The sequence below is a fragment of the Ammospiza nelsoni genome, chromosome 23 (assembly GCF_027579445.1).
Source record: "Ammospiza nelsoni isolate bAmmNel1 chromosome 23, bAmmNel1.pri, whole genome shotgun sequence".
In the NCBI taxonomy this organism is placed as follows: Eukaryota; Metazoa; Chordata; class Aves; order Passeriformes; family Passerellidae; genus Ammospiza; species Ammospiza nelsoni.
The window spans coordinates 3,362,586-3,388,253 of record NC_080655.1 but is presented as its reverse complement, the minus strand read 5'-3'; the positions used below and the strand labels follow the sequence as shown (position 1 = coordinate 3,388,253).

At 54.4% G+C, this 25,668-nt stretch overlaps 1 protein-coding gene across 1 annotated transcript; it reads left to right on the top strand.

Annotated features, from left to right (window-relative positions):
* Positions 1–5,029: 5,029 nt before the first annotated feature.
* Positions 5,030–25,297, top strand: NUAK2 (NUAK family kinase 2). The gene is made up of 7 exons (XM_059487919.1): positions 5,030–5,242; positions 15,073–15,193; positions 18,299–18,450; positions 20,238–20,303; positions 21,869–21,988; positions 22,616–22,748; positions 23,731–25,297. The coding sequence occupies exons 1-7, from the start codon at positions 5,036–5,038 to the stop codon at positions 24,798–24,800; spliced, it is 1,869 nt and encodes a 622-aa protein (XP_059343902.1). The 5' UTR covers positions 5,030–5,035; the 3' UTR covers positions 24,801–25,297.
* Positions 25,298–25,668: the final 371 nt, after the last annotated feature.

Genomic DNA, 25,668 nt, shown 5'->3' with positions numbered 1-25,668 from the left:
TCCTTGGGAGGAATTTATCCGCTGGGAACAGAAACTCCACGGGGCTGCGGGGCCTTTGCACAACGGGGGAAACCTCGGGAAAAGCATCCCGAGAAATCCACCGGGACCCCAAACACGGGGCTGCAGAGATCCTGTTAAAAATGGAAGCGCATTCCCGGTGCTAAAAGAGATTTCAGCATTTATTTATTTATTTATTTGTTTATTTTATTTATTAAAAGTGATTTCAGCATTTATTTATTTATTTATTTTATTTAGAGTGATTTCAGAATTTATTCTAATAAAAAGAAAAGCCTAAAGAAAGGCATGCTAAAAGTGATTCCAGCACTTACTATAATAAAAAGAAAGGCCTAAAGCAAGGGGCACTAAAAGTGATTTCAGCATTTATTTATTTATTTTAGTTATTGAAAGTTATTTCAGCATTTATTCTAATAAAAAGAAAGGTCTAAAACAACGGTGCTAAAAGTTATTTTAGCATTTATTCTAATAAAAAGAAAGGCCCAAAGCGAGGGGGCCCGGGCCGAGGATGCTACAGCAGCGATGTCCCCGATGTCCCAGGGAAGGGCACAGCTCCCCTGGCTCAGATGTCCCTTTTTATCCTGTTTGTGCCCCTCTGGATTGGTTTCTGTTGGGATCCTTCATTTGCACAAAGGTTTCAGGCCTTGACTGGCCATTACAGCTCTGTCCAGGCCGGCTCCTTTCACTGAGGGGATGCTGCACTTTGCTGAGGTGTAATTTCTTATAACCACCCTTTAAACCCCTTTTACAATATAATAACCGAGCCAACAGCACTGAATAATAATTATCAATTATTTTACAACAGGTTCTAAGGCATTTTTAACAATCCCAGTGACATTTTCATTTGCATGAAGGTTTCAGGCCTTGATTGGCCCTTACAGCTCTGTCCAGGCCGGCTCTGGGAGATGCTGCCCTTTGCTGAGGTGTAATTTCTCATAATTCCCCTTTAAACCTCTTTTACAATATAACAACTGAACTAACAGCGCTCAATAACAACTATCAATTATTTTACAACAGTTTGTAAGCTATTTTTAACAATCCCAGTGACATTTTCATTTGCATGAAGGTTTTAGGCCTTGATTGGACATTACAGCTCTGTCCAGGCTGGGGGGTGATGCATTTCGCTGAGGTGTAATTTCTTATAACCACCCTTTAAACCCCTTTTAAAATATAATAACTGAGCTACCAGCGCTCAATAACAATGATCAATTATTTTACAACAGTTTCTAAGCTATTTTTAACAATCCCAGCAACATTTTCATTTGCATGGAGGTTTTGGGCCTTGATTGGCCACTACATCTCAGTCCAGGCCGGCTCTGGGAGGTGCTGCACTTTGCTTGGGTGTAATTTCTTATAACCACCCTTATAACCCCTTTTATAATACAATAACTGGGCTAACAGCGCTCAATAACAATTACCAATTATTTTACAACAGGTTCTATGGTATTTTTAACAATCCCAGTGACATTTTCATTTGCATGAAGGTTTCAGGCCTTGATTGGCCATTACAGCTCAGTCCAGGCTGGCTTGTTTCGCTGAGGTGTAATTTCTTATACTCCCCTTTTAACCCCTTTTACAATACAATAACCCAACTAACAGCGCTCAATAACAATTATCAATTACTTTACAACGGGTTCTAAGGTATTTTTAACAATCCCACGACAGCAACAGTGACATTTTCCCCTCAGTCCCTTGGCTGGCCGCAGCCAGGGAGGTTTGAGCCGTGCCCGGACAGGATCCTGTTTGCTTTGAGGCTGAAATTGCGGCACTCGGGTTCAGCTCAGCTCCTCCCCGCCGTGTTTATCTTCCCCGTGGCCCTTGGAAACGGCTCCTGTTGCTGCTCTGTGTAAATAATTCATGACCACAATTCATTAGCGCAGCTCATTATCGCCCGTTCTTTATCACAATCCGTTATCACGATTCATTATCGCGATTGGTGCGGCCCGGGATCGCCTTCGGATGTCCTGGGATGATTTTAGGATGAGCAGAGAGAGATTTGTGCCTGGTTTGTTGAGCTCGGGGAGGGTTGGAGCTGGGAGGGAGCAGCCTGGAGCTGAGGAACCGAGGTGGCCATAAAAATCAGTGACAGTGGCAGGGGAAGGGACCTGGGTGTCTTCATTGTACCAAAATGACATTTAATGTGTGTGGGGCAGGTGAAAACCATGGAGAGTGGCCCAATTCTACCAAAATAATATTTAATGTGTGTGGGACAGGTGACAGCCATGGAGAGTGGCCCAGTTGTACCAAAATGACATTTAATGCATGTGGGACATTGCTGGTACCAGTCACAGCCATGAAGAGTGGCCCAATTGTCCCAAAGTGACATTTAATGAGTGTGGGACAGCGCTGGGACAGGTGACAGCCACAGAGAGTGGCCCAATTGTACCAAAATGACATTTAATATGTGTGGAACAGCATTGGTACTGGTCACAGACATGGAGAGTGGCCCAATGGTATCAAAATGACATTTAATGTGTGTGGGACCACACTGGGACAGGCGACAGCCTTGGAGAGTGGCCCAAGGGTATCAAAATGACATTTAATGTGTGTGGGACAGTGCTGGTACCAGTCACATCCACAGAGAGTGGCCCAGTTGTACCAAAATGACATTTAATATGTGTGGAACCGCATTGGTACTGGTCACAGACATGGAGAGTGGCCCAATGGTATCAAAATTACATTTGATGCGTGTGGGACAGCATTGGTACTGGTCACAGCCTTGGAGAGTGGCCCAGTTGTACCAAAATGACATTTAATATGTGGGGGACAGTGCTGGTACTGGTCACATCCACAGAGAGTGGTTCAACTGTACCAAAATCACATTTAATGTGTCTGGGACAGGTGACAGCCATGGAGAGTGGCCCAATGGTACCAAAATGACATTTAATGTGTGTGGGACATCACTGCTACTGGTCACAGACATGTAGAGTGGCCCAATGGTACCAAAATCACATTTAATGTATGTGGGACCATACTGGGACAGGTGACATCCACAGAGAGTGGCCCAATGGTACCAAAATGACATTTAATGTGCGTGGGACAGGTGACAGCCGTGGGGACCGGTTTGGTGCAAGGCTGTGCCCATGACTTGGGGTCCCACCTTCCCTGAGAAACATCTCTCAAAAGGTCACTGCATAACCTCACCTTGGTGACAAAACCAGCCAGGGGACACTGCCACCCACCTGGCTCTGTCCTGACAGCCCCGAGGTGCTGTGAGCTCCGTCCTGTGTCACTCTGTGTCACTCTGTGTCACTCTGTGTCACTCTGTGTCACCTCCAAAACCCACAGACCGGAGTCAGGGTTTAAATCATCGTTTGGGACCCCCTGCTCTGCCAGAGCTCGCCAGGAGCGGTGGGAAAATCCAGGTTTGGGTGAGTAATCCCGCAGTTATCTCCGTCTGCCATCGATCCAGGGTGTCCTCACCCAGGCCAGAGCCCGGCAAGCGCCTTTGTTTTGGCTCTTCTGGGAAATAATTGCATTCTTTCAATATCTGCAAAGGAAGGTTTACCGCAGGGAGACCACACGGGGAGGAGGTGGTGCTGAGGGAGCTGGGGCGGCCCCGAGGAGCCTCAGCTGCTGTTTCTCCCCAGTTCTGGGCTTGGAGAATGTTCTGGTTCCTCCGTGCCAGGCTGTGTGTGCAGGAGGGCAAAGGGGGCTCTGTGGAGAGTGAGGACAGACTGCACACGCCCAGGCCTCTCCTCTCCATATTTTGCCTTAAATGTCAGTTTTTCCCTGGGTTTGGGTAGTTTCTCCCTGAGATTTGGCTGCTTTTCCCCTGGGATTTGGGGCAGTTTTCCTCTGGGTTTGAGTGCAGTTTTCCCCTGGGGTTTGGTGCAATTTTTCCCTGGGTTTGGGCGATTTTTCCTTGGGTTTTGTTACAGTTTTTCCTTGGGATTTGGTGCAGGCTTCCCCTGGCATTTGGGGCCATTTTTCCTTGGGATTTGGTGCAGTCTTTCCCTAGGATTCGGTGCAGTTTTACCCTGGGATTTGGTGCAGTTTTTCACTAAGATTTGGTGCAGTTTTTCCCTGGGATTTGGTGCAGATTTTCCCTGAGTTTGAATGCAGTTTTTTATTGGGTTTGGGCGCAGTTCTTCCCTGGGTTTGGGTGCAGTTTTTCACCGGGTTTGGAAGCAGTTTTCCCCTAGGATCTGGTGCAATTTTTCCCTGGAATTTGGTGCCGTTTTTCCCTGGGTCTGGGTGAAGTTTTTCCCTGAGTTTGAATGCAGTTTTTCACTGCGTTTGGGTGCAGTTTTCCCCCCGGGATTTGGTGCAGTTTTTCCCTGGAATTTGGTGCAGTCCTCCCCTGGGTTTGGGTACAGTTTTTCCCTGAGTTTGGGTGCAGTTTTCCCCCCGGGATTTGGTGCAGTTTTCCCCTGGAATTCGGTGCAGTTTTCCCCTGGAATTCGGTGCAGTTTTCCCCTGGGTTTGGGTGGCTTTTCCCTGGGTTTAGGTGCAGTTTTTCCCCGAGATTTGGTCCCGCGCCCTCCTTTGCCCCCTGGATTCCCTCTGCCCCCCTCTCCACACCCCCTTTGTGCCCTGGGTTCCCTCTTGCCCCCCTCTCCACACCCCGGTGCCCTCCTCTGTGCCCTGAATTCCTTCTGTCCCCCCTTTCCACATTTCTATTTCACCCCAGTGCCCCCCTTTGCCCCCTGGATTCCTTCGGCCCCCTCTCTCCACGCCTCTCTGCCCCCCTTTATCCCCTGGATTCCCTCTGTCCCCCCTTTCTACACCCCCTTTGCCCCCTGAATTCCTTCTCCCCCACTCTCCACACCCCTTCCTTCACCTCAATTTTTTTCGGGGCGCTCCCCGTCTCTCTCCCACCCCTTCCCCCGTGGTTTCCCCATTCCCAGCGCTGCCCCTGGGGGTCTCCCCGCCTCCTGCCCCCCGTTCCCGTCCCGGCCCCGCTCGGGGCGGCCCCGGCAGCCGCCAATGGGCGCGGGGGGGCGCGGCCGCCGGAGCCGCCGCCGCTTTTATCGCTCGGGCCGGGCTTGGAGGCGGCGGAGCCGGAGCCGGGATCGGGATGGAGCGGGCGGCAGGGCCCGGAGCCGGCCCCGGTTCCTCGCTGGCCGAGGGGCTGATCAAATCGCCGCGGCCGCTGATGAAGAAGCAGGCGGTGAAGCGGCACCACCACAAGCACAACCTCAAGCACCGCTACGAGTTCCTGGAAACGCTGGGCAAAGGAACCTACGGGAAGGTGAAGAAAGCTCGGGAGCGCTCCGGGAAGCTGGTAAGGATCACCCATGGGGGGCATTGTCACCGTGAGGGGTCTCTGAGCATCCTCTGTCCCCGGTGCATCCTCGGCGTCCTCGATGTATCCCCCCGGGTTCTGTGCGTCCGTCCGTGTGTCCCCCCCCGGTTCGGTGTGTCCCCCCCCGGTTCGGTGTGTCCCCCCCCGGTTCGGTGTGTCCCTCTCTGTTCCCGGTGTGTCCCTCTCTGTTCCCGGTGTGTCCCCGCCGTGTTTTTCACCGGTCCCCGAGCTGCCCCCTCTTCCCGCAGCCCGGCCCGGCTGCCTCCCCCTCCGCTGCTCTCCCCTTCAATCCGTTCCCGGCGCATCCTCACGGACCCCCGCGCATCCCCCGCTCCGAGCATTTCGTCCCCGGTGCATCCCCTGTTGCATTCCCCGATGCATCCCCCAGTGCATCCCCCGGTGCATCCCCCAGTACATCCCCCGGTGCATTCCCGGTCCATCCCCGGTGCATTCCCGGCCCGGTGAAGCCCCCGGTGCATTCCCGGCCTGGTTCCTCCCCCGGTTCCTCCCCGGTGCCGCCGCTCCCGTCTCTCCGCAGCCCCGGCCGGGCCCCGCTGCCCCCGCAGCCCGCGGGAAGCTGCGCCTCTGCCCCGGCCGTGCTTCAGGGGGGTCCCAGCGGGGCCGGGGGCACCCCCGAGGGTCTCGCCCCGCTCCTCCCGGGGGGCTGCGGCTCCTCTCGCCCACTTGACCGCGGCGCCGCTTCCTGGGGGAAGGAGCGGGCGGGGACGCGGCCGCCAAAGCAAACAGCGCTCTCGGGCTGAAGGGTTTTCCCCTTCCTCTCACCCTGCGTTTGCCTTTCTCACGGTGCGGGGCACCCAGCGCGCAGCCGGGCTCGCCAAAATCCTGACTCACACCAGGCCGCTGCGGGAGAGCGGCTCTGGCTCAGCCCGGCTCAGATTTCCTCGGGGAAAAGGGGGTTGAACGGCAAAAACGGAACAGCCAGGACTGAACATTCAGGGTTGAACCCCAAAAATTGAACCCTCAGGACTGAACACCAAAAAGGGAACCCCCCAGGATGGAACACCCAGGGTTTAACCCCGGTAATTGAACCCCCGGGAGTGAACTCCCAGGATTGAATCCCAAAGATTGAACCCCCCAGGGTTGAACCCCGGGAATCGGAACCCCTGGGATCGAACTCCGAGGATTGAACCCCAAAAATTGAACCCCCAGGATTGAATCCCAAAAATGGAACATCCAGTGTTGAACCCCCAGGGTTAAACACCCAGCGTTGAACCCCCCGGGATTGAGCTCCCAGGACTGAACCCCAAAAATTGAATCCCCGGGATCGAACCCCCAGGGTTGAACCCCGGGAATTGGAACCCCGGGGATTGAATCCCCTGGGATTGAACTCCGAGGATTGAACCCCAAAAATGGAACCCCCAGGATTGAATCCCAAAAATGGAACCCCCAGGATTGAACCCCAAAATAGGAACCCCCAGGATTGAATCCCAAAAATGGAACCCCCAGGGATTGAATCCCCGGGACTGAACCCCAAAAACTGAACCTCAAAAATGGAACCCCCAGGATTGAACCCTCAGGGTTGAACCCCGGGAATTGGAACCCCGGGGATTGAATCCCCTGGGATTGAACTCCGAGGATTGAACCCCAAAAATGGAACCCCCAGGATTGAATCCCAAAAATGGAACCCCCAGGACTGAACCCCCAGGGATTGAATCCCCGGGACTGAACCCCAAAAACTAAACCTCAAAAATGGAACCCCCAGGATTGAACCCTCAGGGTTGAACCCCGGAAATCGGAACCCCTGGGATCGAATCCCCTGGGATTGAACTCCGAGGATTGAACCCCAAAATTGGAACCCCCAGGATTGAATCCCAAAAATGGAACCCCCAGGACTGAACCCCCTGGGATTGAATCCCCGGGACTGAACCCCAAAAACTGAACCTCAAAAATGGAACCCCCAGGATTGAACCCCAAAATAGGAACCCCCAGGATTGAACCCTCAGGGTTGAACCCCGGAAATCGGAACCCCTGGGATCGAATCCCCTGGGATTGAACTCCGAGGATTGAACCCCAAAATTGGAACCCCCAGGACTGAATCCCAAAAATGGAACCCCCAGGACTGAAACCCCAGGGATTGAATCCCCGGGACTGAACCCCAAAAACTGAACCTCAAAAATGGAACCCCCAGGACTGAACCCTCAGGATTGAATCCCCGCTACTGAACCCCCAGGAACCCCCTGTGCTGCTCTGTCCTGCGGGAATCTGCAAGGATTCCACCTCAGCCGTGAATCCCCAGCCTCGAAGGGTGCGAGGGACCCCAAAACCCCTCGCAGCCCGGCCTGAGCAGGGAGGGAGAGCTGCGAGAGGCGGGACTGGCCCTGCCAGGGGAAAAGCCGCGAATCCGCGAGTTTTCCTTGACGAAATTATGGTCTTGATAAAACCAGCTCCGAAAGCAGCTCTGCCCATCCGAGCCGCTGCTTTGCTGCATAATCAGGGCCTGGAAATGCAAATTCCACCCCCAGAGCTGCAGGGATCCCTCCTTCCCTCGGCATGGGCGAGCAAATTCTCCTTTCCCTTCCCTGCCCGCACCTGCAGCTCGGAAATCTCCGTTCCCTGCGCGAATTCTCCCTGCAAACCCCTCGGGATCGCTCTGTTTTCATGCAAATCCGACCCACGGGCCGCAAAATCAAATTTTCTGCTCGGCAGCCCCTCCCCGGCCCGCTGGAGGAGCAGGAGGCTCCAAACCACAAATTCTCTCCTCTCCCCACAAATTCCTTCAGCATTTCCGAGCCGGGTTCATCCGCAGCTTTATCCCGAGTTCTGTTGTTGTTCTGCTCCTTCCCCGAGTGGTTTTCGCTTCCCAAAATGTGAAAATTGGGGCTGAAAAGCTGGAGCTGCTCCATCCACGCGGATTTTTTGGATTTTTTGCCTCTGACAGAGGCGTTGGGTGTTGATCCAGCTCGTTTTAGCCCCTGCATTTCTCGTTCCTCTCTGAATTTTCAAATCCCTGCGCTCGGAGCGGGCGGGTTTGCTCGGAAGGTGACAGGAAATTCCAGGCTCCTGCAGCTGGAGGATGTTTTGGGACTTCCATGAATTATTTGTCTGGGAAAAATCCCTTTTATTTTCCCTGTAAGGAATCCTTTATCTGAGGTGATGCTTCTGCTCAGCGCCTTTCCCAATCCTTACAAACATCCCTGCGATATCAGCTGGGGAGGGAATCTCTGCTTGGTTTTCCTCCCCCTTTTTTTTCCCCCTTCCCTTTTTCCCCCCTTCTCTTTTTTTTCCCCTTCCCTTTCTCCTTTTGTTGTACTTTCCCTTTTTTCTTTTTGTACTTCCCCCTTTTTTTCTTTACTTTCTTTTTTTTTGTACGTTCCCCTTTTTCTTTTACTTTCCCCTGTTTTATTTTTACTTTCCCCCTTTTATTTTTACTTTCCCCCTTTTATTTTTACTTTCCCCCTTTTCTTTTACTTTCCCCTTTTTCTTCACTTTCCCCCCTTTTTAACTTTCCCCCTTTTTAACTTTCCCCCTTTTTAACTTTCCCCCTTTTTTACTTTCCCCCTTTTTTACTTTCTCCTTTTTTCTTTCCCTTTATTTTTCCCCTTCCCTTTTTATTTTTCCCCCTTCCCTTTTTATTTTTCCCCCTTCCCTTTTTATTTTTCCCCCTTCCCTTTTTATTTTTCCCCCTTCCCTTTATTTTTCCCCCTTCCCTTTATTTTTCCCCCTTCCCTTTATTTTTCCCCTCCCCTTTATTTTTCCCCTTCCCTTTTTATTTTCCCCCTTCCCTTTTTATTTTTCCCCCTTCCCTTTTTATTTTTCCCCCTTCCCTTTTTATTTTTCCCCCTTCCCTTTTTATTTTTTCCCCTTCCCTTTTTATTTTCCCCCTTCCCTTTTTATTTTCCCCCTTCCCTTTTTATTTTCCCCCTTCCCTTTTTATTTTCCCCCTTCCCTTTTTATTTTCCCCCTCCCCTTTTTATTTTTCCCCTTCCCCTTTATTTTTCCCCTTCCCTTTTTATTTTCCCCCCTTCCCGTTTTATTTTCCCCCTTCCCTTTATTTTTCCCCCTTCCTTTTTTATTTTCCCCCTCCCCTTTTTATTTTCCCCCTTCCCCTTTATTTTCCCTTTCCCTTTTTATTTTCCCCCCTTCCCTTTTCATTTGTATTTTTCCCTTCCCTTTTCATTTTTCCCCTTCCCTTTTTTTTTTTTTTTTTCCATCCTTCCCTTTCTCTCTTCCCCTTTCTTTTCTATTTTCCTTCCCTTTTTCCCCTCCCTTTCCCCACCTGTTCGCACCCTCGGGGCTCTTTTTTCCCTCCCATCCCGGAGTTTTTCCCACCCCTGGCCCTCAGCCAAGCCAAACGCGCTCGGGGACCTCCCGTGGGACCCTCCCGGTGTCACCAACGCCACCCGGGGCCGGGAAAGCAGCGCCTGGAATATCCCAGAGCCTCCTTTGATCTCAGCCCTGCTCCCTCCCAGGCTGCATTCAAATCCCGATTCAAATCCCGATTCAAATCCCGATTTAAATCCCGATTTAAATCCCGATTTAAATCCCAATTTCCCCAAGCAGTCCGGAACAACTTCTGAAGCGCTGCCTGGGGGGTTGTGTTCATGAATCTTTCAGCAGCTGCTGAAAATACCTGTTCTGCCCCGCAAAAATTAAATTTCAAATCCATTTTCTTTTTTTTTTATTTTTTGCCTTGGAAAGCATTCCCGAGCTCCAGGGGCATTTCTGGGCTGTTTCCCCTGTCCCCAGCTCCAGGGTGGCCTTTTCTCCTCCCTCTGCTCCCAAACCCCTTTGGGCAGGGAAAATTTGGGAACAAATCCCTGCTTGGCGCCCCTGGGGGAGATGGGGCAGCTCCAGCTGTGCCTGGGGGTCACAATTTTGGGATAATAAATGGTGGATCCCGCCAGGGGCACCTCCTGGAGCTGTTTCATGGATTGTGGTTCTTGCTCGGGGAGTTTTGGGGGTGTGAGAGGCTGAGTATTTTAGATGCTCCTAAAATACTCCCAAAATGCCCCAAAATATTGCTAAAATGGTCCAAAATGCCCCAAAATTTTGGCTCTGGGAAGGGTGTCAGGCTTTGCATGAGGCAGCAAGGAATGCTCTAAAAAATGCTCTAAAAATGCTCCAAAATGTCCCAAAATTGTCCAAAACGCCCCAAAATTTTGGCTGCTGGGCAGGGTTTGAGGCTTTGCAGGAGGCAGCAAGGAATGCTCTAAAAAATACTCTAAAAATGCTCCAAATGCTCTAAAATGCCCCAAAATGTTCCAAAACGCCCTAAAATTTTGGCTGCTGGGCAGGGCTTGAGGCTTTGCAGGAGACGGCAAGGAAATGCCCCAAAATGCCCCCAAATGCTCCTAAATGCCCCAAAATGCTCCTAAAATGCCCCAAAATGCTACAAAATGCTACAAAATGCTACAAAATGCCCCAGAATTTTGGCTGCTGGGCTGGGTGTCAGGCTTTGCAGGAGGCAGCAAGGAAATACTCCAAAATGCCCCCCCCCCCCAAAAAAAAAGCTCCAAAATGATCCAAAATACCCCAAAATTTTGGGCTGCTGGACTGAGTGTCGGGCTTTGCAGAAGAGAGCAAGGAAATGCTCCAAAAATGCTCTAAAATGCCCCAAAACGGTCCAAAATGGTCTAAAATGCTCCAAAATGCCCCAAAATTTTGGCTGCTGGGCTGGGTGTCAGGCTTTGCAGGAGGCAGCAAGGAATGCTCTAAAAAATGCTCTAAAAATGATCCAAAAATGCTCCAAATGTTCTAAAATGCCCCAAAATGTTCCAAAATGCCCTAAAATTTTGGCTGCTGGGCAGGGCTTGAGGCTTTGCAGGAGGCAGCACGGAAATGCCCCAAAATGCTCCAAAATGCTCTAAAATGCCCCAAAATTTTGGCTGCTGGGGAAATGCTCCTAAAATGCTCTAAAATGCCCCAAAATGCTCCAAAACGCCCCAAAATTTTGGCTGCTGGGCAGGGTGTCAGGCTTTGTAGGAGGCAGCAAGGAAATTCTCCTAAATGGTCCAAATGCCCCAAAATACTCTAAAATGCCCCAAAACACTTCTAAAATGGTCCAAAATACCCCAAAATTTTGGCTGCTGGGCAGGGCTTGAGGCTTTGCAGGAGGCACAAAGGAAATGCCCCAAAATGGCCCCCAAAATACCCCAAAATACTCCTAAAATGGTCCAAAATGCCCCAAAATTTTGGCTCTGGGAAGGGTTTGAGGCTTTGCAGGAGGCAGCAAGGAATGCTCTAAAAAATGCTCTAAAAAATGCCCCAAAATGTTCCAAAACGCCCCAAAATTTTGGCTGCTGGGCTGGGTGTCAGGCTTTGTAGGAGGCAGCAAGGAAATTCTCCAAAATGGTCCAAATGCCCCAAAATGCTCTAAAATGCCCCAAAATGCTCCTAAAATGCCCCAAAATGCTCCAAAATGCCCCAAAATACTCCAAAATGCCCCAAAATGCCCCAAAACTTTGGCTGTGGGCAGCGTGCCCGGCTTTGCAGGAGGCAGCGGGAACTGGGAGGCTGCAGGAAGGATCTGCAAGGCTCAGGGCACTGGGGCAGCAATGAAAATATTGTTAAAATTTAACCCGCAAAGCAAAGGTCGGGGGGAAAAAACCACCTGAACACCTGGCTGGCTTTCCCAGAAGCGTTAAACACTTTTTCAGAATCGCTTTAAAAAGAAACCTGGGCCGGGGTTGTTGAACTTGTGCTGGGCAGAGTCCGCTGGATCCGCGCGAGGGATCCTGCAGGGCAAGGCCTGCCCTGGCTGAGGGGGTTCAGGGCCAGAAAAATGGGGTTCGGGGCCAGAAAAATGGGGTTTGGTGCATAAAAAAGGGGGTTTGGTGCATAAAAAATGGGGTTTGGGCCAGAAAAATGGGGTTTAGGGACATAGAAATGGGATTTGGGGCACGGAAAACGGCATTTGGGGGTACAGAAATGGGGTTTGGGGCTGCTAAAATGAGTTTTGGGACGACAAAAATGGGGTTTGGGGCCAGAAAAATGGGGTCTGGTGCATAAAAAAGGGGGTTTGGGGCCAGAAAAATGGGGTTTGGGGGTACAGAAATGGGGTTTGGGGCCAGAAAAATGGGGTTTGGGGGTACAGAAATGGGATTTGGGGATACAGAAATGGGGTTTGGGACCAGAAAAATGGGGTTTGGGGGTACAGAAATGGGGTTTGGGGCCAGAAAAATGGGGTTTGGTGCATAAAAAAAGGGGTTTGGGGCCAGAAAAATGGGGTTTGGGGATACAGAAATGGGGTTTGTGGCCGCTAAAATGAGTTTTGGGACGACAAAAATGGGGTTTGGGGCCAGAAAAATGGGGTCTGGTCCATAAAAAAAAGGGGCTTGGGGCCAGAAAAATGGGGTTTGGGGATACAGAAATGGGGTTTGGGGATACAGAAATGGAATTTGCCAGAAAAATAGGGTTTGGGGCACGGAAAACAGCATTTGGGGGTACAGACATGGGGTTTGGGGCCGCTAAAATGAGTTTTGGGACGACAAAAATGGGGTTTGGGTCCAGAAAAATGGGGTTTGGTGCATAAAAAAGGGGGTTTGGGGCCCGAAAAATGGGGTTTGGGGATACAGAAATGGGATTTGGGCACACTAAAATGGGATTTGGGGATACAGAAATGGGGTTTGGGGCAAGAAAAATGGGGTTTGAGGCTACAGAAATGGGATTTGGGGCTACAAGAATGGGATTTGGAGGTACAGAAATGGGATTTGATTTGGGGCCAGAAAAATGGGACTTGTGGCCACAGAAATGGGGTTTGGGGCCAGAAGAATGGGGTTTGAGGCTACAAAAAATGGGGTTTGGGGCCACAAAAATGGCATTTGGGGCCGGAAAAATGGGATTTGGGGCCACTAAAATGAGTTTTGGGGCTACAGAAAAATAGGATTTGGGGCTACAGAAAAATGGGGTTTGGGGTTACCAGATATGGGATTTGGGGTCAGAAAAAGATGGGGTTTGGGGCTAAAACCTGTGGGGCTAGGGGCCAGAAAAAGTGGGGTTTGGGGCTACAAGAATGGGATTTGGGGCTATAAAAATGGGACTTGTTGCCAGATAAATGGGGTTTCGAGCTAGAGAAATGAAGTTTCCCACAAGAATGGGATTTGGGTCCACAGAAATGGCATTTAGAGCCAAAAAAAGGACTTGGGGTGCCCACCCTGAGCCCCCCTTTCAGAGCCACCTCGGGGGCTCCGGGCCCCTCTCCCGTTGCTGGGAGATGCAGCGAGGCTCCCTGGACGGGATTAAAGCTGTTCCGCATTCTTGTCTGGGAGGGGAAAAGAGAAAAAAAGAGGGGGAAAAAAAAAGAATAAATAAAAAAAAAAAAAAAAGAAAAAAAAAAAAAAGAAAAGGTTCTGCTGGATTCAGTTGTAAATTCAGCCCTGGGAGCGCTTTGTGTGCCCGCAGCCCCTTTGAAAGGGGATTAGAGGGCGGCTGTTCTATTCTTACCCCTCTTTCTCCTCCCTTTTCAATCTCCTCCTCCTCGTGGAGGGAAAGTTGGAAACGCAAACCCGGAAAATTCCAGGTCTCCCACCCCCTTCCTGCTTTATCACCCAAACTTTCTCTCTTGCTCGTAGAAATAAAGTGGTTTGGAGGCTGAAAAAAAAAAAAGCGAGGTGTGGGGTTTTATTGCTTTTCCTGACGTCAGGAATTGGCTGCTGTGTTTGTTGTTGTTGTGTTTGTTGTTGTTGTGTTTGTTGTTGTGGTTGTTGTTGTTGTGGTTGTTGTTTTATCTCCCGAGTTCTGCGAGCTGGGCACATTCCTGAGGCAGGACACGACCCATGCCAAGCTCAAAAATCGGGAGAAGGGATGTGCGAGATGAGGGAGGAGGCTCGGGGGAGCCCCAAAAATCCAGGATGTGATTCCTGACGGAGGAATCTTGGGGAGCCCCCGAAAATCAGGGTTGTGTTACCTGATGGAGGGTGAGGGAACCCCAAAAATCAGGACCAGGGCTACCTGAGAGAACGTTCAGGAGCCCCCAAAATCAGGGCTGTGCTGCCTTGATAGAGAGCAGGGGGCCCCAAAATCAGGACCAGGACTACCTGAGAGAAGGTTCAGGAGCCCCCAAAAGTCAGGGCAGGGCTACCTAATAAAGGTCAGGGAACCTCAAAAATCAGGGGCAGGTCTGCCTGATGGAGGAGTCTTGGAGAGCCCCAAAAATCAGAGCTGGCCTACCTGGGAGGAGGCTCGGGGAGCCCCAGAAATCAGGGTTGTGTTACCTGATGGAGGAGTCCTGGGGAGCCCCAAAATCGGGGCTGTGCTGCCTGATAGAGGTCAAGGAACCCCAAAAATCAGGAGCAGGTCTGCCTGATGGAGAAGTCCTGGGGAGCCCCCCCAAATCATGTCTGGGCTACCCAGGAGGAGGCTCAGGGAGCCCCAAAAATCAGGACTGTGTTACCTGATAGAGGAATCTTGGGGAGCCCCAAAAATCAGGACCACGGCTGCCTGGGAGAAGGTTCAGGAGCCCCCAAAAATCAGGGCTGTACTGCCTGATGGAGGCTTAGGGAACCCCAAAAAATCAGGAACAGGTCTGCCTGATGGAGGAGTCTTGGAGAGCCCTAAACATCAGGGTTGTGTTACCTGATAGAGGAATCTTGGGGAGCCCCAAAAATCAGAGCTGGGCTCACGGGGAGGACCCCCAAAAACGAGGAGCTGTCACAGGTTTCCCTCAGTGGCAGCTTCCCCCTCGTTTTCAGCAGCAGGATTTGGGAAGAACAAACCCCAAATGGATAAATTTGGCTTTTTGGGCGCTGTTTCCATGGAGCTGGGGATGTTTGTGAGCCCTTCCCAGAACAGGGGAAGGAGGAATCCCTTCTTTGGGAACTCACAGCCCCTTCCGTGCTCCTCCCCCACAGGTGGCCATCAAATCCATCCGGAAGGACAAAATCAAGGATGAGCAGGACCTTGTCCACATCCGGAGGGAGATTGAGATCATGTCCTCGCTCAACCACCCCCACATCATCGCTGTGCACGAAGGTGAGCCCTCCTCGCCCTTCCCCTTTCCATGATCCGAGCATCTGGAGTGGGCTGGGTACCCCTGGGGGGCTCTTGGGGTGGGTTTGGGTGGGTTTGGCTCAGTTTGGATGGGTTTGGCTCAGTTTGGATGGGTTTGGCTCGGTTTGGATGGGTTTGGCTCGGTTTGGATTGGTTTAGCTCGGTTTGGATGGGTTTAGCCTGATTTGGCTCAATTTGGGTGGATTTGGCTCAGTTTGGGTGGGTTTGGCTCGATTTGGGTGGGTTTGGCTCAGTTTGGGTGGATTTGGCTCGGTTTGGGTGGGTTTGGCTCGGTTTTGGTGAGTTTGGCTCAGTTTGGGTGGGTTTGGCTCAGTTTGGATGGGTTTAGCTTGGTTTGGGTGGATTTAGCCTGATTTGGCTTGATTTGGGTGGATTTGGCTCAGTTTGGGTGGGTTTGGCTCGGTTTGGATGGGTTTAGCTCGATTTGGGTGGGTTTGGCTCAGTTTGGGTGGGTTTGGCTTGGTTTGGGTGGGTTTAGCCTGGTTTGGCTCGATTTGGGTGGGTTTAGCTCAGTTTGGGTGGGTTTGGCTCGGTTTGGATGGGTTTAGCTCAGTTTGGGTGGGTTTGTGTGGGTTTGGATGGGTTTAGCTCATCGTGGGTGGGTTTAGCCTGGTTTGGCTTGGTTTGGATGGGTTTAGCTCAGTTTGGGTGGGTTTGGCTCAGTTTGGGTGGGTTTGGCTCGGTTTGGGTGGGTTTGGATGGGTTTAGCTCATCGTGGGTGGGTTTAGCCTGGTTTGGCTCGGTTTGGATGGGTTTAGCTCAGTTTGGGTGGGTTTGGCTCAGTTTGGGTGGGTTTGGCTCGGTTTGGGTGGGTTTGGATGGGTTTAGCTCATCGTGGGTGGGTTTAGCCTGGTTTGGCTCGGTTTGGATGGGTTTAGCTCATCTTGGGTGGGTTCAGCCCAGCCCTCTCCTCCCTTCCAGGACCTGGCCCCGTTCCTGGCCGCTCCCAGGCAATGCAGATGTTCCTGGGCTGTGTTTTTGGTTTTTCTCCAGTGAGGGGAAATACCTGCTCCAGGAATCGCCCTTCCTGTCCCATCCCCTCCTTCCCAGACAGGGAATCCAGTGGAAAATGTGGATTTTGGACACTCAGCCCCTTCTCCCTGCTCACAAATGTGGATTTTGGACATTCAGCCACTGCTCCTTGTGGATTCTGGTGGATTCCAAAATCCACACTCAGCCCCTGCTCCCTGCTCTCAAATGTGGAATTTGGTGGATTCCAAAATCCACACTCAGCCCCTGCTCCCTGCTCTCAAATGTGGAATTTGGTGGATTCCAAAATCCACATTTAACCCCTGCTCCCTGCTCACAATATGGAATTTGGTGGATTCCAAAATCCACATTTAACCCCTGCTCCCTGCTCACAAATGTGGATTTTGGACATTCAGCCCCTGCTCGTGTGGATTTTGGTGGATTCCAAAACCCACATTTAGCCCCTGCTCACAAATGAGGATTTTTGGCTCAGTGCAGGGAGGCTGAGCAGGGGCTGAGCGTGGCTGTGCCCAGCGTTCATCCCGGAGATTTTGGCATCTCCGTGGCTCTGCCCTGAGCCTGAAGCAGGGTTTAATTTAATCTCAGTCCTCCTCATTCCCTCCCCTGGAGCACTGGAAAACCAAACCACAGCTGCTGGGAGAGTTCCTGGTGCTGGGAGAGTTCCTGGTGCTGCCGGGCTCGGCTTTATGGCCAGGGCTGGGCTTTGGGGTAATCGAACCAGAACCAGACTCAGCCTAAACCCTCAGCTAGGTCAGGCTTAGCAGATCCTTGTGCTGAGCCTTTCCTGGGGCTGGCTGTGCTCCTGCTGCCGGTGTCTGTGAGGGATCCAGGGCCCTTTTGTGCTGCAAACAAAGGCGAGCAGGGCTGGCAGCTCCTCCGCTGCGGGGCTGACTCACAGGAATTCAAAACCACCGAGCTCTGCCTCGCCGCAAACAGGAAAAAAAAAAAAAAAACAAAAAACAAAAAAAAAACCAAAAAAACAAAAAGTCGCTCCTGGCTCCGGCAGAGCCTTTTATGGGAGAGATGGGAACGGCAGGAAGGTCGTGGCTGGGCCGGTGTTGTCACCTTCCCTTGGCGGGGTTCCAGCAAAGACAGCGTGCCTGAGTCGCCTCTGGGGACAGAGACGGTGGTGGCAGAGCCTCGGTGGTGGCACAGTCTCTCGGTGGTGCCACAGCCTCGGTGGTGGCACAGCCTTTGTGCTGGCAGAGTCCTGGTGGTGGCACAGCGAGTGGTGGTAGAGCCTTTCTGGTGGCCCAGTCTCAGTGGTGGCATATCTGGGGGTGGCACAGCTGGTGGTGACACAGCTGCTGTGCCAGCAGCCCTGGTGGTGGCACAGCCATGGTGGTGACAGAGCCTCTGTGGTGGCAGAGCCTTTATGGTGGCACAGCTGGTGGTGGCACAGAGCCTCTGTGGTGGCACAGCAAGTGGTGGCACAGCCTTTCTGCTTTCAGAACCAGTGGTGGCAGAGCCTCTGTGGTGGCACAGAACCTCTGTGGTGGCACAGCCTCGGTGGTGGCAGAGCTGGTGGTGGCACAGCCTTTATGATGGCAGAGCCTTGGTGGTGGCACAGCTTCTGTGGTGGCAGAGCTGCTGTGCTAGCACATCTGGTGGTGGCACAGCCACTGTGGTGGCACAGCTGGTGGTGGCAGATCCTTTATGGTGGCACAGCCTTGATGGTGCCACAGCCTCGGTGGTGGCACAGCTGATGGTGGTACAACCTCTGTGGGGGCACAGAACCTCAGTGGTGGCACAGCCTCGGTGGTGGCACAGCCTCGGTGGTGGCACAGCCTCAGTGGTGGCACAGCCTCAGCAGTGGCACAGCCTCGGTGGTGGCACAGCCTCGGTGGTGGCACAGCCTCGGTGGTGGCACAGCTGCTGGGCCAGCAGCCCTGGTGGCCCTGGGGGCTGTGGGTGGGTGACAGCTCTGATGCCCCCCCCCCGACCTGCAGGTCCCAGTTTAACCCAAGACTGAGGGCAGGGACTGGTGTTAGCGTCAACCAAAGCTCCACCTGCTCATTAACAGAACCTCCTAACGAGGTTTGAGGGTCCCTTTTAACCCTTTCCTGCCTCCCGCAGTGTTTGAGAACAGCGCCAAGATCGTCATCGTGATGGAATACGCCAGCAAGGGCGACCTGTACGAGTACATCAGCGAGAGGCAGCGGCTCTCGGAGCAGGAGGCGCGGCACTTCTTCCGCCAGGTCGTGTCCGCCGTCTACTACTGCCACAAGGTGGGTGACACGGGGACACCGGTGACACGGGGACACCGGTGACACGGGGTGGGTGGCACCAGTGCCACAGGGTGGGTGGCACTGCCCTGCCCAGGGCTTCCCGGGGCTTTCCCAGGGGAAGAGTGTCTGGATGCGCTCCTGAGCCCTCCTCCTGATGGATTCCAGGCTGGGTGGGCTCCTGGGTGCTCCTCGTGATGGTTTCCCAATGGTTCCCCTGTGGAAGGGGCTCCCGAGTGCTCTTCCTGATGGTTTCCCAATGGTTTCCTGGCTGGATGTGCTCCTGGGTGCTCCTCCCAATGGATTCTGGGCTGGATGGGTTCCTGAGCCCTCCTCCTGATGGTTTCCCAGAGGAAGAGTGGCTGGATGGGCTCCTGGGTGCTCCTCCTGATGGATTCTGGGCTGGATGGGCTCCTGAGCCCTCCTGCCAATGGTGTCCTGGCTGGATGGGCTCCAAAACCCTCCTCCCAATGGTTTCCCGATGGATTCCAGGCTGGATGGGCTCCTGAGCCCTCCTCCTGATGGTTTCCCAGCTGGATGGGCTCCTGGGTGCTCCTCCCAATGGATTCTGGGCTGGATGGGCTCCTGAACCTTCCTCCTGATGGGTTCCCAAGGGTTTTCTGGTGGGATGGACTCCTGGGTTCTTCTTGCTATGGTTTCCTGACTGGATGGGCTCCTGAGCCCTCCTCTTGGTGGTTTCCCAGAGGAAGAGTGGCTGGCTGGGCTCCTGAACCCTTCTCCCAATGGATTCCCAATGGTTTCCCTGTGGGATGGGCTCCTGAGCCCTCCTCACGATGGTTTCCTGATGTTTTCCTGGAGGGATGGGCTCCTGAGTGCTCTTCCTGCTGGATTCTCGATGGTTGCCCTGCTGGATGTGCTCCCCAGGTCTCCTCCCTGCAGCCGCACGGGAGCTGAGAGCAGCTTGTGCCTCTCCACCTTCCCCACACAAGGGTTGATCCTGCCTCGAGTCCCGAGGGTGTGGCAGTGCCCCGGCAGCTTTTGGGCGCTCTTGGCTGCTGCGGTGTGAGGGTGACTAACCCGGCCTGGCACTGTCACCTCCCCTCCCAACCCGGCCTGGCACTGTCACCTCCCCTCCCAACCCGGCCTGGCACTGTCACCTCCCCTCCCTCCCTAGCAGACGGAGACGCCGCCCAGAGCTGCCCTCGGGGCTGGAAGCCAAGCCTGGGTCACCTGTCCTGATTGGGTCACCTGTCCTGTTCGGGTCACCTATTCTGTTCCTGATTGGAGTGTGAAGCTGCAGGACCCTCCCCAGGCTGTGGGTGATGCCCTGGCAGGACCCTCCCCAGGCTGTGAATGGAGCCCTTGCAGGACCCTCCCTGGGGCTGTTGACAATGCCCTGGCAGGACCCTCCTGACAGGACCCTCCCCAGGTGTGGGTGATGCCCTGGCAGGACCCTCCAGCCCCAGGGTCTCCCTGTAGGACACTCCAAGGCTGTGCCCAGCCCTCGGTGGGAGCAGGGGGTGACAGAGCAGCTCCCGACCCCAAACCAGATTGAAAGCTCTCTCCTCTGGGCACAGCAGGCCCTGCCCGAGCAGGAGCTGTGCCCAGGTGGGGCTGGCACCGCGTGCTGGCACAGCTGGTGACAATGGAGGAGGTGCAGGCGCCTCCCTGCTCCCGCTGCCCAGCTGGTGCCACCCAGGCTGGGCCACCCATGCCAGGGCCACGCCCGGGCTGTTTGTGGCTCCAGTTTGCCCTGCCCTGCCCGGCAGTGACCTCCAGGACTTTCCCTGCCTCCAGCCCTGCCCGCATTAACCCCTTCTCTCCCGCAGAACGGGATCGTGCACCGGGACCTGAAGCTGGAGAACATCCTGCTGGATGCCAACGGGAACATCAAGGTGAGGGGCCTGGGGGAGCTGCCCAGCCTGGAGGTGTCCACAGGGCCTCAGTGCCCTCGGGGCACTGAGCTCTGGCACCCATGGGATGCTGTGGAGAGCTGGCAGAGCCTGGCAGATGTGGTGGAGCCATAACTGATATTGGCTTTAGCAGATATTATCTGCTGATAAGAGGGCAAAGTCTGAGCACCCAGATCAGCACTGGCTGGATGAGAAGAGCAAATTCTGAGTGCCCAGATCAGCACTGGCAAAGAAGGGCAAATTCTGAGTGCCCAGATGAGAAGGGCAAATTCTGAGTGCCCAGATCAGCACTGGCTGGATGAGAAGGGAAAATTCTGAGTGCTCAGATCAGCACTGGCTGGATGAGAAGGGAAAATTCTGAGTGCTCAGATCAGCACTGGCTGGATGAGAAGGGCAAATTCTCAAATTCTGAGTGCCCGGACCAGCTCTGGCTGGATGAGGGGGGCAAATTCTGAGTGCCCAAATCAGCTGGATGAGAAGGGCAAACTCTGAATGCCCAGATCAGCTCTGGCTGGAAGAGAAGGGCAAATTATCAAATTCTGAATGCCTAGATCAGCACTGGCTCTTTTCCTGCCAGGAAATCCCAGCTCCCCCGGTGGTGATTTCTGCCCAGGAGGAAGGGCACAGCCTGACCTGGGCATCCCCGCGGTCACTGATAACGGGGTTTATCTCCACCAGGGATAATTTAGTAATTGGGAGCTCGAGGGCAGCCAGGGAAGCTCCTGCTGGCTGGGAGGTGCCAGCTCTAATGAGGATAATGAGCACCTGGGCGAGGTGGGGACCGCTGCAGCCTGGGGGGACAGGGAATGAGCTGCGGGAGAGCCTGGAAGCCTTTCCACCCTCATTTCCTCACTCTGCTCTCCTGGAGGAGAGCCTGGAAGCGCTTCCAGCCTCATCTCCCCGCCCTGCTCCTGCTGCCAGGGCCACGGGGCAGCTCCTGAATTGACGTTTTTGGGAGGCAGAGAGCAGCAGGAGCGAGATCAGGGGTGGAGAAACAGGCTGAGGGGGTTTGGAGCAGGGTCATCCCTGGAGAGCTCCAGGAACTTGGAGCCTTGGGGAACTTGGGAAAAGGGGGCTTTGGGAAAGTCTTTAGGGCTTTAGGAAAGGGGAACTTGGGAAAGAGGAACTTAAGAAAAGGAGACTTTGGGAAAGAGGAACTTTGGAAAGGAGACTTTGGGAAAGGGGACTTCAGGGAAGGGGAAATTGGGAAAGGGGAATTTGGGAAAGGGAGCTTAGGGAAAGGGGCTTTGGGAAAGAGGAACTTGGGAAAGGGGAACTTTGGGAAAGGAGATTTTGGCAAAGAGGAACTTGGGGAGGGGAACTTGGGAAAGGGGGCTTTAGGAAAGGGGAGTTTGGGAAAGGGGGCTTTGGAAAAGAGGAACTTGGGAAAGGGGAACTTTGTTGAGAAAGGGGAACTTTGGAAAGGGGAACTTGAGAAATGGGTCTTTAGGAAAGGGGAACTTGGGAAAGGGAACGTTGGGAAAAGAAGCTTTGGGAAAGGGGACTTTGGGCATGGGGCTGGCTGACAGGTGTGTTTGCCCCCCCAGATCGCAGATTTCGGGCTGTCCAACGTGTTCCAGCAGGACAAGCTCCTGCAGACGTACTGCGGCAGCCCCCTGTACGCGTCCCCCGAGATCATCAACGGGCGCCCCTACAAGGGCCCTGAGGTGGGTTCTGCCTCCCTGCGGGGTGGGGATGGCTCTGGGGCTTTCCCAGTGCATTTTGGGGTAACAGGACCCCTAAACCCGGCACTGTGGGGTTGCTGGGGGTGTGTGATGGTGTTCACAGGGGTCCGAGGATGAGGGAAGAGGCAAGGATCTGACTCCGTGTTTCAGAAGGCTTGATTTATTATTTTATGGTATATATTATATTAAAACTATACTAAAAGAATGGAAGAAGGGATTTTATCAGAAGGCTGGCTGAGAATAGAATAAGAAGGAATGATAACAAAGGTTTGTGGCTCAGGCTCTGTGTCCAAGCCAGCTGACTGTGATTGGCCACTAATTAGAAACAACCACATGATCCAATCCCAGATGCACCTGTTGCATCCCACAGCAGCAGATAACCATTGTTTGCATTTTGTTCCTGAGGCCTCTCAGTTTCTCAGGAGGAAAAATCCCAAGGAAAGGATTTTCCATAAAAGATGTCTGTGAGAGGTGTGCTGGGGTGCTGCCTCACACTGTCCCTTCCCTGGAGCTGCTGCCATCCTGGGAGTCCTGGTGGGACATTGGTGGGATGGGGACAAGGACAGCCGGTCCTGCTGTCCCCTCCAGGCTCCTGTGTCCCTTTCTCAGGTGGACAGCTGGTCCCTGGGTGTCCTGCTCTACATCCTGGTCCATGGCACGATGCCCTTTGATGGCCACGACTACAAAACTCTGGTCAAGCAGATCACGAGCGGGGACTACCGGGAGCCCACAAAGCTCTCAGGTAGGGACACCCCCATCCCCCTGTGTGTGTCCCCCCTTCCCTGTGTCCCCTCCGTGCCTGACCTGTCCCATTCCCGTGTCCCTTCCTGCCCCTCCCCATCTCTCCTCCTGTGCCTGACCTGTCCCTTCCCCGTGTCCCTTTCTGTGCCTGACCTGTCCCTGTCCCTTCCCCTGTCCCCTTACATGCCTGACCTGTCCTTTCCCTGTGTCCCCTTCTGTGCCTGTCCTGTCCCTTCCCCATCTCCCCTCCCGTGCCTGACCTGTCTCTGTCCCGTCCCCGTGTCCCCTCCTGTCCCTCCCCATGTGTCCTCCTGTGCCTGACCTGTCCCTTCCCCATTTCCCCTGCCATGCCTGATCTGTCCCCTGCCATGCCTGACCTGTCCCTGTCCTCTCCCGTGTCCCCTCCTGTCCCTTCCCCGTGTCCCCTGCCATGCTTGACCTGTCCCCATCCCTTCCCCGTGTCCCCTCCTGTGCCTGTGTCCCCTCCCTTGCCTGACCTGTTCCTTCCCCGTGTCCCCTCCTGTCCCTTCCCTGTGTCCCCTCCTGTGCCTGACCTGTCCTTCCCCGTGTCCCCTCCTGTCCCTTCCCCATGTCCCCTGCCATGCCTGACCTGTCCCTTCCCCGTGTCCCCTCCTGTCCCTTCCCCGTGTCCCCTGCCATGCCTGACCTGTCCCCTCCTGTGCCTGACCTGTCCTTCCCCGTGTCCCCTCCTGTGCCCGTGTCCCCTCCCTTGCCTGACCTGTCCTTTCCCCGTGTCCCCTCCTGTCCCTTCCCCGTGTCCCCTGCCATGCCTGACCCGTCCCCTCCTGTGCCTGACCTGTCCTTTTCCCGTGTCCCCCCCTGTCCCTTCCCCGTGTCCCCTGCCATGCCTGACCCGTCCCCTCCTGTGCCTGACCTGTCCCTCCTCGTGTCCCCTCCTGTGCCCGTGTCCCCTGCCATGCCTGACCTGTCCTTTCCCCGTGTCCCCTCCCGTCCCTCCCCAGACGCCTGCGGGCTGATCCGCTGGATGCTGATGGTGAACCCCGAGCGCCGCGCCACCATCGAGGACATCGCCACGCACTGGTGGGTCAACTGGGGCTACAGAACGGCCCTGGGCGAGCAGGAGGAGCTGCTGCGGGACGGCGAGTCCCCGCTGGCCTCGGTGGCCGAGTGGCTGCGCCGCTCCTCCCGCCCGCTGCTGGACAACGGCTCCAAGGTGCGCTGCTTCCTCAAGCAGCACCTGCCCGGCGCGGCCCTGGAGCGCCAGCGCTCCCTCAAGAAGTCCAAGAAGGAGAACGACATCTCGCACGCCCTTCAGGAGGCGCCCCCGGGGCCGGAGAACCCCTCCAAGTCCGTCCTCAAGCGGCCCAAGGGCATCCTGAAGAAGAGGAACTCTGTGGAGCAGAAGGCGCCCAGCCCCGGGGAGGGTGGCGAGGGTCCCCCCGCGGGGCTGTCCCGGCTCCTGCCGCCCCCCGGAACAGCGGCGGCAGCGCCCAGGAAGGGAATCCTGAAGAAACCCTCGGCCAGGGAGTCGGGCTATTACTCATCCCTGGAGTGCAGCGAGTCCGGGGATGTTCTGGACGCGGCGAGCCTGGACCTGGACGGGCCCGTGTTCGCCGAGCCCTGCCCGGCCCCGCAGGGGCTGCCGGCCCGCAGGAAAGGAATCCTCAAACACAACGGCAAATTCTCCTCCTCGGGGGGCAGCGCCGAGCCCCCCGGGACCCCCCTCGAGAGCGCAATCGGGGGTTTTGGGGAGGTGGCGCTGCCGCAGGGGCCCCGCGCCCGGCCCGGCAGTGCCGTCAGCGAGGACAGCATCCTGTCCACGGAGTCCTTCGAGCAGCTGGAGCTGCCGGCCCGCCGCGCCCCCGGGGCCGCCATGCGGGGCTGTGCGTCCGCAGAGAGCCTGCTGCGGCTGGAGGAGGAGGAGGAGCGGGAGGAAGGGCGGCGGCTGCGCCGCTGGACTGTCACCCACTGCCGCAGCCCCTTGGCCGAGCGCAGCGTGTCCCTGGCAGGGTGTGACAGCGGCACCGAGCTCTACCGGCGAGCCGTGGCTGTCGGGGGGAAGCTGAGCTGAGCCCTCCTCCTTCCTTTCCTTTCCTTTCCTTTCCTTTCCTTTCCTTTCCTTTCCTTTCCTTTCCTTTCCTTTCCTTTCCTTTCCTTTCCTTTCCTTTCCTTTCCTTTCCTTTCCTTTCCTTTCCTTTCCTTTCCTTTCCTTTCCTTTCCTTTCCTTTCCTTTCCTTTCCTTTCCTTTCCTTTCCTTTCCTTTCCTTTCCTTTCCTTTCCTTTCCTTTCCTTTCCTTTCCTTTCCTTTCCTTTCCTCCTTCCTTTCCCTTTTTCACCTTTTCCCACCTTCTCCTTCCCTTTTTTCCCTTTTTCCTTTTTTCTCTTTTTCTCTTCTTTCCCCTTCCCTCCCTTCCGGGGCTGCCGGTGCTGCTGATCCACATCCCAGGATTGATTTGGCAGCCTCGGGGCAGGGGATGTCCCAGGGCCAGGACATTTAATGGACCAAAACCCCCAAAGTTGTCCCCGAGGAGGGGCTTGGGGGGCCTCGCTGCCGTCCTTCCCTCTCAAACAGTCTCATCTCATCACGGGGGTGAAAGCAATGGGTTGGGGGGTATTTTGGGGGGGTTTTTTTGCACTGTTTTTGGCTGCACAAGGTAAAGGAGGGGTGGGTGATATACCTCAAACAAGCTGCAGATGTAGCAGGGTGCTGGTGAGGGCTCCAAGGTGCTGCCCGTGGGCTTTGGGGGGTGCTGGGGGCACCCAGGCCACGGCTCTGCCCTCTCCTGAGTGCTGAGAACTGGATGTGGCCAAAAGCCCGCGCTGGGAAATGCTGTGATGCCAACATCTGTCATTGTAATGTGGAAAAAAAGAAAAAAAAAGAGGAAAAAAAAAAAAAAAGGTGCTTTTGGTGAGGCACCGTGAGTTTATTTATTGATTTA